At 37.7% G+C, this 13,541-nt stretch overlaps 1 protein-coding gene across 1 annotated transcript; it reads left to right on the forward strand.

Moving 5' to 3' along the window:
- The first annotated feature begins 7,941 nt into the window (after positions 1 to 7,941).
- LOC127094074 (uncharacterized) lies at positions 7,942 to 9,809 on the forward strand. Its single transcript, XM_051032944.1, has 3 exons — positions 7,942 to 8,016; positions 8,217 to 9,176; positions 9,402 to 9,809. The coding sequence occupies exons 1-3, from the start codon at positions 7,942 to 7,944 to the stop codon at positions 9,807 to 9,809; spliced, it is 1,443 nt and encodes a 480-aa protein (XP_050888901.1).
- The last annotated feature ends 3,732 nt before the right edge of the window (positions 9,810 to 13,541 follow it).

Here is a 13,541-nt window from a genome sequence, read left to right on the forward strand (position 1 = left end):
TCTTTTTGTAGTTTTCCCCTTATTGGGATTTTGAAAGGCTTGCCCCAAACGGACTGAATATTTTGAAATTATTTGCCTCTTTGATCCACTGATGCTTGGGGATTTTTTGACTGACCAATTCATAATCATTGGATACCATACTCTTAATCCATAGGGTTAGGAAGTAGTCTTGATTTGGGTCAGCATCGACGAATGATCAAGTTCTTATGATCGTTCCTTATTGTTGGAATTTCTTTGATGTCAAGTACTTACTTATAGTTTAAAATTGTTTATTTAATCAATGGTAATTTTAATGCAACGTTCATGCAGGTTTGAAAAATCATTTATTGAAGTGGTGTGATAGTGTGTGACGAATGAACCATTAGTTCAAACGCATTGCTGATTTAGCTAGTGTGTGAAAGATACAGTGAGAATATGATGCCAATACAGGTGATTAGAAAATATTTAGGAGTCAGTTTACGCAACCTTGTTGTAGTATGCTTTCATAATAAACCCTACTTCAATTAGGTCTTTTGAGGGTTGTAATGTGGCATGGTTCACGATTTTTTGAACAAAAGGATATAAGGCTCAAATTTTGTTTTAACCCACCCCTTCTTCATGATGATCTCTAATCCCATGTCCAGTTAACTCAACACATACATTCAACTTTTAACAGAGTTCAATGGTGTAAAGATGAAGATCCAAGATTTGCTTGAAATGGCAGTCACCTTATTTTGCTCTTCACGAATATCTGTGCCCCTTTGATTCTTGATATGGTGGTCACTGAATCTTGTTTTGTTTCGTATAAGGTTTTCGTGACGCTTTTGATTTTTGTTGTGATCCCTAACTTTTGCCTGAACCGCTTCTTGAAGCTTTGGTCCATCGGGATTACCCAAATTTTTGCCTAAGTCGCCTCTTTGAGTGTTCGACGTAGCGGGCTCTTTCTTTGATTTTTTTTTGGAAAATTGAGGCAGCCAAGTCATTTGTCATTGAAGAACAAACGACATCAATCTTGGGATTTTTCAAGGTTCCTTTGACACTTCAGGAAGTGTGCGAAGAATGACATGTAGTTGATCCACAGACGGGATATTTCATCTTGTAATCCGAATGTGTAGCTAGATTAACTGAACACTACCCTACCCCGGGTTAAACATAAGGATTTGTAAATCCGAAAGAACTCCTACTTCTAGGCTCAAAGTGGTTGACTAGGGATTAACTCCTTATCTCTCCAGTGTTTGGGGATTTGAAATAATGGTTGTACATCATCAGCAGGATTTTATTCGAAAGCATACAGTCATCCATTATGGGTATTTTGTTTTCGTCATCCTCCCTTCAATCTTTGCTAAAAACAATTTGATAAGTGAATGGGAGTAATATTTTTTATATCAATGGAAAATATGAGTGAATACGAAAGGATTCGTTCAAAACATGCATAATCGTTTCATTAATATTACCATTAAAGGAAACCAACAATACTTGAAAGAAGATAAGTACTTAAGATGCAAAGAAAAATACAAATGAAATGCTAGAAGTAGCCAAATGATTGCCAGTGCAGAGGAAGCTCTCTCGTGTCTGGTTCACTGCTGGGTTAGCCTCCTTCTGAGTAGTGGTAGCTCTGCTGATCGAGACTAGCATGATAATCATCTTCAGATCTATTCTCAGAAATCTATTCCACCGTTTGGGCTGATGGACCCGCATAGCTAGGTGAAGAAATATTGTTGATGTGAAGGCCTCGAGGCGCAAATGAGAACATTTTGGAATCAAACAGAGTCTGTACCTTGCTCTTGAGCACCTTACAGTCTTCAGTTGAATGCCCATGTGCCCCGGCATGGAAGTCACATCTGGCGTTGGCATCAAAACCTGGTGGATATGGAGGACTTACTGGTTTTAGCTCCTTTGGCACTATCAGTCCTCTCTCAATCAAATACAGAAGTACTTGGTTGTATGGCATTGGAAGCGGATCGATGTGTCTCTCTAGCTTTCTTGGCCTTTGTTGAGTATGTTGATGTTGTCGATATGGAACATCCTGCCGTTTGTATGGTTGCTGAGGTGGAATTCGTTGTTGATACTGGGGAGATCTTTGATTTGTAGGATACTGATCATAAGGAGAAGATGGGCTCTGATATGGAGCTTGTGGGATTTCCCAAACTGCATTAACTTCAGCCTCTTCTTCCTTTTGGGAACTGGCAACAGATTCACTCTCAATGCTCTGGCTATTTAAGGCGCATTGGATTCTTCCACTTTTAAGGCCATGCTCGATGCGTTCTCCAATTGTCACCAAATGAGAGAAGTTTGATATTTCACTGTTAATCATCCTTTCGAAGTAAGGGCTTTGTAAGGCATCCCTGAATAACTCCATCAATTCTTTGTCTAAGAGCGGTGGTTCAACGCAAGCCGCTAACTCTCTCCATCTTTAGGCATACCCTCTGAAGGATTCGTTGTTTTCTTAAGATAAGGCCCTCAGCTGCATGCGATTGGGAGCTATGTCCAAATTATATTTGTATTGCTTCAAGAAGGTGTTAGCTAGGTCCAACCATAATTGAATACGACTCCTTTCTAACTTCATGTACCAACTCAATGATGCCCCAATCAAACTATCCTAAAAACAGTGAATCATTAGCTTATCATCATGGGCATGAGAGGTCATTTTCCGGCAAAACATCACCAAATGGTGCTTTGGACAGCTATCCCCTTTGTACTTCTCAAATTCTGGTACTTTGAATTTTGTGGGTGTAACCAGGCCAGGTACCAAACACATGTCTAAAGCATTCAGTTCAAGAGTGTCATACCCTAAATTTTACCCTAAGTTTTTCACTCGAATCAGCATATCATAAATCGATCCATTTTTCCGTGCATTTCTTCAGTTAAAAGGGTCTATCAGGGTTTAGATGAAAAGTCAGGAGTTCTGGAATTTTATATGATCTTGATGATGTTCATTCAGTCATCTATTGATTAAGAAGTCGAAAGATTTGATTTCTCAATCTCGGTGCATCATTTGTTTCCATTTCATCATGATTTCAGAGGATCAGAGGGTGACAATTAAGAGTATTTTCGTCATCTGAATCTTTGCATAATTTTATTTGTGTTACAAAATCAGAAGCAAATGGTCTAAGGGAGATTCATTTACGTCTGATTGTCTGTTCACATTTATTCAAACAACAATTTATTTCATTTACAAGACGTTTGCGTTTTATACTTGTCACAACATGCATTTTTGTTCCGTATAGTTTAGAATATCATTCAGAATAATTTTTCAGATCTACGGACATACCGGTGAAATCATTTCTCAACTATGCATCAAATAAGTGGTCGAAAAATTTCAAAATTGAGCTTGCGGACGTCAGTTTTTTTTTCTAACGATTCACATAGTTTAATCTGGTGTGTTCGTTAAAATTTTTTGACTACTTTTTGGTTGTGTTTTAATCAGCCTGAGCCTTTTAACAGGTCATGTTTTTTATTATTTAAAAATTTGATCAAAACATGTATGCTTCCGAGAAGTTTATTTTGCGTTGATCAGTGTTACGCATTCAGTTTATTATTTTATTTTATTTAGGCATTTTTTTGTGTGCCCGATTTTATTCATTTTTTTCGCCTAATATTTTGTTTTTAAACATTCTTAAATGAGTAGAATTATTAAAATGAATTGTGTTTTTAAATACGATTTTATTTGTTTTTAAAGATTTGGTTTTTAACATTTTTCTTTATGATTTTTATTTATTTAAACTTTTAAAATTCAGTCTTTTAATTAATAAAAAAATCTAAAAAATGTATCCTCTCACGTGGCCTGTTTTTCATCCACTTATTTTTTTACCAACTCAAGATGAATGGGCCGGAGAAAAGAGGACACGTCGTGGAAAGAGAAGAGAAATGCAGAGATGAAAAATTGGGTTTGCACGTAGGATATTTTCCTTCTCCTCTTCATAAACCTCTCAAAGACTCATACATAGACTACTTCACTTCTTATTATTTTTTTCCTCTCACCATAACAGCCATCACCTTGTTACAAAGTCATCACACACATGAACCATCTCCCTTCATAAACACATTTAAATACATGTTTCTCACCTGTGTTTTTTTTTTTTTTTTTTTTGGTTTTAAGTTTTATCTTCAAACTAAGAACACAGTAAGAAAATCCAAACTACAAACGAACATCCACCATCACCACTCAACAACCGTGCCATCACCACTTCCGTTTCCTAGTCGCTTCGACGTCAACCGAAACAACAACTTCCGCTCACCACCGTGACGACAAACCTCCATCACCATTTCCGTTCGTTTCTCTTCCCTTCTCTGTTATGTTTTTACTCTTTTCATCTCATTGACCATGTTGATTAGATTTGATTGCACTTTTTTCTGTTTAGTTTTGTTTCATTAAAAGAAAACTCATGATGGAAGTCAAGGGAAGAGAGAGAGATAACTCTCTGTGTGTTTGTTTTTCTAAACATCACGTATCTGCTTTTTTTTTTTTATTTGTTTAGTTTATGTTGTCTTTTATTATGTTATTAATAGTATTAATGATTTTAAATGATTAATATTGGTGAGTTTTGTTTGTTACTGGATTTCATATCCATATCAGGAAGTTAATAAACAAAAAAACAAAAAAAAGAAGAAAGAGAGAAAAATGGGTCAGATGGTAAAAAGGGGCGATTCCCCTCTAGTTACTTTTTGTTTCCTTCTTCTTTCTTTAATTAATTAATGTTTTTATTTTGGTTTATATTATTATTATTATTATTACTAACAACATTGTTATATTATTTGTATTTATGATTATGTTTATTATATATTATTATTATTATTGTTGGTAACTATTATTATTATTATTATTATTATTATTTTACTATCATTAATTAATTTTAATTATTATTATTATTACTAACTTCCTGTTATTACTATTATTATCATTTTTTATTTATTATTATAATTAGTTTTTATTATCATTTATTAATTATCATTTATTTACTAATTATTATTATTATTATTATTATTATTATTATTATTATTATCATTTTTTATTTTTGTTCATTGTTATTTATTATTATTATTATTGTTATTATTGATTATTATTGTTGATTAATTATTATTGTCATTATTATTTATTTATTGATTTTATTGATTTTTATTATCATTATTATTAGTTATAACTGATATTTGTTTTTAATTATTATTATCTTATTTATCATTATTTATTATTATTAATTTAGTTTTGCTTAATTATTATTATTATTATTTATTTATTTATTGATTTCTTTTATTTTTATTTATTTTTATTATTTTTTATTATTTTTATTTTTCTTATCAATTATCGTTATTATTGTTTATTTATTTATTAATTTTATTTATTAATTTTATTTATCAATATTTATTATTATTTGTTTAATTGTATTGATAATTATTATTATTAATTTTGTTATTAATGTCATATTTATTTATTGATTAATTAGTTATTCGTTTTTAATTATTAAATATAAAAATATAAAAAAAAATCATGTAATTGTCTGATCGGTTTTTTCACGGTTGCGTAGCAATTTTATAGTTAAAAATTCAATTTAACTTTAGAAATTGTTTACACACATTGAGTTTTGTTGACCGACCTCGGATAGGGTGATTCTTACATCGCTTTACAATTGCTTAATATTGTGCTAAATTTCTTTTTAAGTTTAATTTCTGAGTTTTACTTCGAGTCCCTTGGCTTTCTCTTGGGCCTTCTTACAACGAGATTCTTTTATTTTTTAACTGTCTTTTAAAACTTATATCATTTAATTATCGTATTGTATCCCCATTCGACAAATTGTACCCCCGGTCCCAAAAATGTGTAATAAATTTACCGCTTTCATTTACTTTACTGTACCAGTTGATTATTAATAAAAGATTAAAATCAACCATTTCAGAAAAGAACAGAAAACAAACACTCGATCCAACGTCGAGTCTTTTTTTCCTAAATCAAATCCAAATTGATTGCAAAGTCGAGCACCACCCCCGCCACATCCAAATTATTTTCATAAGTTAACTTCTTACACTTGATCCAACGTCAAGTCGTCCCCCTGTTTTTAAAATCTTTTTACAATAAAAATGGAAGAAACTGATTAAGTTTAGATTTTCTCTGTTTCGAATGTTAGGATACTGCTGTAGAGCTCAATGTCCAAACATTCGTCTTCCATATTAAAATACAATAATTACTAGAATTAGGTCATTTCTCTTATAGAAGAAAAATATTGATTGGGTATCGACCTTCTCTTTCCCGATTATCTGGACACTGCTGTAGAGCTCTCTGTCTGATTAATCGTCTTCCGTTAATGAACTTTGATCTAATTTGCCACACATTTTCATAAACAAACTTTTGGATGAAAAGAGAGTGATTGGGCTTAGGCCTCTTCCTTTTCGAGCATCTGAGTACTGCAGTAGAGCTCCCTGCTTAGATGCTTGTCTCCGCTTAAAATTAACTCAAACTCATCAAACTTGTTTTCCGCCCTTGTGCGACTCCGAAAACATTTTTAGAAAAGAGTATGCAACATCCATTTTGATGCGAAACAAACAAAGACTTCAGCCTCCAAGAGTGAGCAGCAAGTAAAGGTTTAATCGCTCAAATGTGATCCAAGCATCACTCTCTTTAAAAGCAATCCACCCAGTAGTTCTCTTTGGGTAGAACTACGTATGCCTTGAGTTCTTCATAGCACCTGGAGATACGTAGGAGCAGGATTGCGAAATCTTGTCAGGCACATTAACATTAAAAACCCTAAGTCTTTCCTTTCTTTCTTTCTTTTTCCTCACTCGATAAGTAGAAGTTCGCAAATGATATCATGCTAACACTCTTACACGAAACTAACTAGATGGGTCCCATCGAGTACGATGGATGTGAGGGGTGCTAATACCTTCCCCTTGCATAACCGACTCCCGAACCCGATTTGGTTGTGACGACCATTTCTTTTTGATTTTTGTGGGTTTTATCGATATTTCCCCTTTCCCTCTTTGGGAATAAATAAAGTTCGGTGGCGACTCTGTTTTGTTTATATTTTGAGCATTCCTTACGCTCAGGTATTTTTCGCGCCGCGACAGCTGGCGACTCTGCTGGGGAAATATATATTGTTCTCCTAAGCGAGTCAACCCTAATTTAGTTTGTTTTGTGTTTGAGTTCGCTTTTATCTGTTTGCTTGCTTCTTATTTATTTTATCTATATATGCCTTTATTACCTGTATTTGCAATTACTGTATTATTGATATATGGTATCATTGGAACTTTCTGGACTATTGGCATTTGTGTGAGGAAAAGCTTTATACCTGAGCTATGAGAAAAACTTAAGTTAGGATGGTGGTTGTGTAGTATTGACCTGCGAGACATCGGACTCGTTAGGTTGATGCGAGAACCCCACTCAGATGAGATCCCTTGAAAGTATTACTGTCTTACGATTAGTCGTTTTAGCGGTGATACTTTCAACCTCGATCTATGATTCTGAGGGCCTTTTGTAGAACCCTGAACCTATGGCTTTTAGGGCCGATGGTTGTGTAGTGTTAACCTATGAGACTTAGGACTCGTTGGGTTAATACGAAGACCTCACTCAGAATAGATCATTTTTGAGGATATTGTTGTCTTACGAGTAGTCGTTCTGACGATAATATTGTCAGGTATGATCCATGACTCTGGGAACCGTGTCTAGAACCGTGGAGTCGATGGTTGTGTAGTATTGACCTACGAGACTTAGGACTCGTTGGGTTAATACAAAGACCTCACCTAGAATAGATCCTTTTTAAGATATTATTGTCTTACGATTAGTCGTTCTGACGATAATATTCTTGAATTGGGTCCATGACTCTAGGAACCTTTTAAACCCTAGAGCCTACCTGTGTTTGGTTTTCCTATTCCTGGAACCTTTTCTCCACGAAGTAATTAATCAGAATGTTCCAATGATCACCTACCCAACTTTACATACATAAACATAAAACATTTCATAATCATAACACATTTGACATGTGCATATTTTCAAGGGACCTAAAGACTCGTTTGATTGCAGGCATTCAGAAGACATGGGTAGCAATCAAAAAAGTACTTATTCATTCAAGTTCAGGAATCCAAAGCTAGGATTGATTAAGGGGTTGATCTCAGATGTGAAAAAAATCAGAAGGAACAACTTTTGTGTTGAGTATGGTGACCTGTTGACTATCATGAACACCGAGGTGGATGCTTGGGCCATTTTCACTTTGGCACAATTCTATGATCCTCCCTTGCGGTGTTTCACATTCCAGGACTTCCAGTTGGCGCCAACATTGGAAGAGTTCTCACATATAGCAAACATTGGTATCAAGGATGAAATCCCTTACACCGGTCTAGGGGAATTTCCTACACATCAACAAATAGGTTCATCTATACATCTAGATAAAGCGGAAGTGAAGGCTAATCTTGGACCAAAAGGAGGCACTTCGGGATTCACTTTGAAGTTCTTAGTGGGAAAAGCTTCAGATTTCAAAAGTAAAGAAGATTGGGTCGCTTTCAATGCTGTGTTAGCCTTGATACTCTATGGGATTGTCTTGTTCCCGAACATTGATGACTTCGCGGACATGACTGCTATACGCATTTTCTTGCTCAAGAATCCCATTCCCACCTTGCTTGCAGATGTTTATCACTCTATCCATTGGAGAAATGAGAAGAAGGGGGGGATGATCCAGTGTTGCGCTCCTTTACTATATAAATGGTTCTTATCTCACTTACCAAGCGAAGGGCCTTTTATTCAGAACAAGGATAACCTCAAGTGGTCTCAAAAAATCATGTCTCTCACTGCCAATGACATCACCTGGTACTCTCGTGTTTATGATGATGTGGACATAATCGTCAAATGTGGCAACTTCCATAATGTGCCACTCATAGGAACTCGAGGTTGCATCAATTACAATCCTGAGCTTGCTATGCGGCAACTTGGGTTTCCTATGAATGACAAACCAGAAGACAAGTTGTTAGAAGGTTTCTTGCTAGGAGAAGGAGTGAAGGACTTTGATCTGGTGAAGAGGATAGGTCGTGCCTGGACTAAAGTTCGTAGAGAAGGAAAAAGGGAGCGTGGAAAGAAGAATTGTATAGCTAGAGGGCCATATACAAGTTGGGTCCAAGCCAGAGCTTCTCAAGACAAACTACCATACCCTTATGAGCCTCCAATGCATACAAATCCTCCAGAACCTACTCACGTCACTATGGAGGAAGCTAAAGAGCTCAAAGTTGTCATCCAAAGTTTGGAAAAAGAGAATGAAGAGCTACGGTTGAACCTTCTCCGGATTACTGAAGAAAGGGATAATCATAAGTGGGAGCTTGGGCGGAAGAAAACACAACTTCAAGCAAATGTGGAAAGGACTGATAAGGAGGAATATAAGAGAAAAAGAGTCAAACAGGGGTTAGATCAGGCTGAGAGCTGCTTGAATACCGTCAAAAGCCAACTGAAACAGGCTGAGAGGGATTGTCGTGAGAAAGAGAAATGGTGGAAGCTCGCCACAAAACAAAAAAAGGAGATAAGAGAGACGCTTGAGGCTGAGATAGCCAACCTCAATGCTTCACTCTTTGAATCAAAAGAAAGGGAAGAACGAGAACGCCGCAGTAAAGAGAGTGTTATGGCTGCTACTCAAGTTACACCTGAAATGTGGAATGGAAAGTGCCAGGAGGCTGAAAATGCTAATGAGTGGGAACGATACTGGAGAGGCCGACATGACTCTTTGCTACAAGAAGGTGAAGATTGGATGAACGCAAGGGAAAATGTGAATGCTAGCTTGGCAGCCTGCGAGGAAACCATCCAGTTTTTACATGAACAAAGAAATGAGTACCGAGACAAGTTTGCCAGTTTGATAGACTTTCTGTAATGGCATGGCTACGAATGTGCCTTTGATGCTGAGATGTGCTTTGGAAGACATAGATAATGACAACATCCCTCGTTCAGTGACTGAATTTATTTATCTTTGTGAAGACATGATAAAAAGGTTCAAAGGAGAGTTGGAAGATCTCAACAAACAGAAGCCTGCAGTTTGACCTTTTCTTTTTATGTTGTACTTTCCTTTATGTTTGAAAGAATATTTTGTACTCAACCCTTGTACTCTGTTTTGAATTGAATGAATGAAGGATTTTGAGTTTCTTTTGTACAAAAAAGTTTGGTTCCATTCTTGTTTTATTCCCCGTGATCTCTTTGAATGCTTGCTAAGTTACAAGGAATCTAACACGGTTCCCTGAAAATAAAATTAAACATAAGCATAAAAAAAAACATTTTTTATAGCCACGTGCATCAAAGCATGCATCATGCATTTCATTTCTCAAAATAAAAATTCATTTCATTTTTTCCTCGTCTCCAGTAGTTCAAGCTGATTCCTCAACGTGCATACGCTACCCGCTCCAACACGAGAAGAATCATGGATGTAGTTCGAGAAGAACAAGCTGCCTTCAGAGAGGAGATGGACTCTGTCAAAAGCAAGATTAAGCAGATCTTTGAGGCTATACAAGCTCTGGCTAGAAGGGAAGAAGAGGCTCGTGTTGCCGCTGCTGCAAGGAACGATGCTCTAGTTCAAGGGGCTGCTCTTCAGTCAGGACCTTCAGTTCCTATTCCAAATCCCGTTGTCTACGGTCTTCCTCCAGGTTTTGTTCCACCGTCTGAAAGAACTCATGTTCCTCCACCTGCACATACTTCTGGAGTGGCTGACGGAGTCGCTGTGCAAGGACCTCCGATAGTCAATCAAGTAGTCATGCCCCGTACTGATGAAGAGCTCCAGGACGAGTTTGAAATGCAGAATTACAATGGAGCTACTCCAGTGGTCATCCCTACTGCTGCCCAAGATTCTGAGGCTATCTTGATGTGTCGTGCTCTGGCCGAAAAGCTAAGAATCTTGGAAGGACATAACTCAACCCGGTTGAGTGCCTTGGAGATGTGTCTGGTCCCAGACGTGGTGATTCCTCCAAAATTCAAAGCACCTGAATTTCAAAAATACAAAGGACTCACATGTCCTAACATACATTTGAAAATGTATTGCAGAAAAATGGCTGCCTATGCTAGAGATGATAAGCTCATGATCCATTGCTTTCAGGACAGTCTAACTGGGGCATCTTTGGACTGGTACATGCAGTTGGAATGTAGCAACATCCACACTTGGGATGAGTTGGCTGAAGCATTCGCAAAGCAATACAAATATAATACTGACATGGCACCAAACCGTACTCAGCTTCAGAGTATGGCCCAGAAAGACAATGAATCTTTTAAAGAATACGCACAACGCTGGAGAGAATTGGCTGCAAGGGTGCACCCGCCGCTGGTTGATCGTGAATTGATTGACATTTTTATGGGAACCTTGCAGGGCCAATATTATGAAAGATTGATCAGTAGTGTGTCCACAGGATTTTCTGACATGGTGATCGTGGGAGAAAGAGTAGAAGAAGGACTGAAGAGTGGTAAAATCCAGGGAGGTTCCAGCAGTCAACCAATCTTGAAGAAGCCTTTCAACGGATTCAAGAGGAAGGAGGGTGAGACTAGTGCCATTTCTTCTCAGAGGAGGGTACCACCCAGGGCTCCTGCTCCCCTGCCTTATTATCAGTACCCTTACGTAGCGGCTGCTCAATATCCAACCATGCCTTACCATCCAATTTCTCCTGTTCCTATTCCAGCTCCGGTACCTCACTATCAAGCTCCACAACCTCAATTCCAGGCTCCTCCACCTCAACATCAACAGAATAATCAACCACGTCCAGTTCAGCAGCAACGACCAAATCAACAGAGGCCATATCAACAGTACAATAATGTGAATACCACTCCTATCCCAATGACTTACACTCAATTGCTACCGTATCTGATTCAGAATGGGACTGTCGTGCCAAGGGCATTACCTCCAATGCCGAAGCCGCATAAGCCTTGGTATGATGAGAATGCTAGATGTGCCTTTCATGCTAATTCAGAGGGTCATACAACAGAGAATTGCAAGGTGTTCAAACTCCGGGTTCAAGAGTTGATAGATCAGAAAATATTGTCTTTTGCTGATGTTCCAAATGTGGGGAACAATCCTTTGCCTAAACATGATAGTTCAGGTGTCAATGCTATAGAAAGTTCAACTGAAGATGTATTGATAAAGGATGTGTTTAAGTTGAAGACTCTTTTAACAGTGGTCCGTGCTAGATTGATGGAAGCAGAATTGATGAATGGAGTACATGATAATTGTGTGGTATGTTCATCCAACCCTGATCAGTGTGTTGAATTCAAAATTTGTCTTCAACGTTTGATGGATCAGAGGGTTATTCAGTTCACCAGAGCAAAGATTGATGAGGATGTTGCTGTGATTGTGCCTATATTTGATCAAGAGAGGCTTCCCAAGCCTTTTGTGGTCCCTTATCAGAGAAATGTTGACCTAGAGCCAGTGAAGAAGATTGAGCCCATGGTTATCCATGTTCCCGCTCCATTCTCATTTGACAGTACCAAAGCCGTGCCTTGGAACTATGAGCCTGTAGTTTATGTGGGTAACAAACCAGTAATCTTAAAAGAGCTAGATGTGACTAACATCGCTGGAGCTAGTGGTGTGACTCGAAGTGGAAGGGTTTTCGCTCCTGAAGTGATCCCAAACAAAGAAAGTGTACCAACAGTTGAACCAACAAAAGGGAAAGAGGTGAGTCCTCCAGAAGTAGGAGAAGGCTCATCTAAGAAAGCAGTGACTACTGAAGAGGATAGAGAATTCTTGAAGATCATCAAGAAGAGTGATTACAAGGTCGTAGATCAGCTCAACCAAACTCCTTCAAAAATATCCATTCTTTCTCTACTTATGAGTTCTGAGGCTCATAGGACTGCTCTATTGAAGTTCTTGAACGAAGCTTATGTGGCAGAAGATATCAGTGTTATTCAGTTTGATAATGTGGTTGCTAATCTCAATGCTAGTAGTTGTTTGATGTTCACTGATGATGATTTACCCCCTAATGGGCGAGAACATAATATGGCGCTTCATATCTCCATTCAGTGTACAGATGTTACTTTGGCTCGAGTACTAGTGGATACAGGTTCATCCTTGAACGTGTTACCTAAGACTACCCTGGCACAATTGAATATTGAAGGGGTGCAGATGAGACCCAGTGCTTTGATAGTTAAAGCTTTTGATGGGTCTAAGCGAACAGTTATTGGGGAGATTGACCTCCCAATCCTTATTGGCCCTCAAACTTTCCGTATTACCTTTCAGGTAATGGATATTAGGCCTGCCTATAGTTGTCTATTAGGTAGACCTTGGATTCATGCTGCTGGAGCTGTCACCTCGACACTTCACCAGAAGCTGAAGTTTGTTACTTCTGGTAAGCTGATATCAGTATCCGGAGAGGAAGATATTTTCGTCAGCCATTTGACTTCTTTCAGATACATTGAAGTAGGTGAAGACATTGTTGAAACTCCTCTCCAAGCCCTTGAAGTGGTCAATGTGGTCCAGACTAAGCCGAAACTTGTTGAAGAACCCAAGGGGGTCATGACCTCGTGGAAGAGTGTGAAAGCTGCAATTGAATCTGGTTGCCCTGGAAGTTGGGGCACAGTGATTGAACTACCAGAGAAGAAAGACAAGTGTGGATTAGGATATCAGCCGTCTATTGAA

Source organism: Lathyrus oleraceus, chromosome 6 (assembly GCF_024323335.1).
Source record: "Lathyrus oleraceus cultivar Zhongwan6 chromosome 6, CAAS_Psat_ZW6_1.0, whole genome shotgun sequence".
NCBI lineage: Eukaryota > Viridiplantae > Streptophyta > Magnoliopsida > Fabales > Fabaceae > Lathyrus > Lathyrus oleraceus.

What these genes read in the sequence shown, in the direction of transcription:
- LOC127094074 (XM_051032944.1), top strand. Translation starts at nt 7,942, where the DNA reads ATGTGCATATTTTCAAGGGACCTAAAGACTCGTTTGATTGCAGGCATT. An exon ending in CATGGGTAGCAATCAAAAAA is followed by an intron (nt 8,017 to 8,216) that starts GTACTTATTCAT and finishes TTCACATTCCAG; the next exon opens with GACTTCCAGTTGGCGCCAAC. An exon ending in AGGAAGCTAAAGAGCTCAAA is followed by an intron (nt 9,177 to 9,401) that starts GTTGTCATCCAA and finishes CAACTGAAACAG; the next exon opens with GCTGAGAGGGATTGTCGTGA.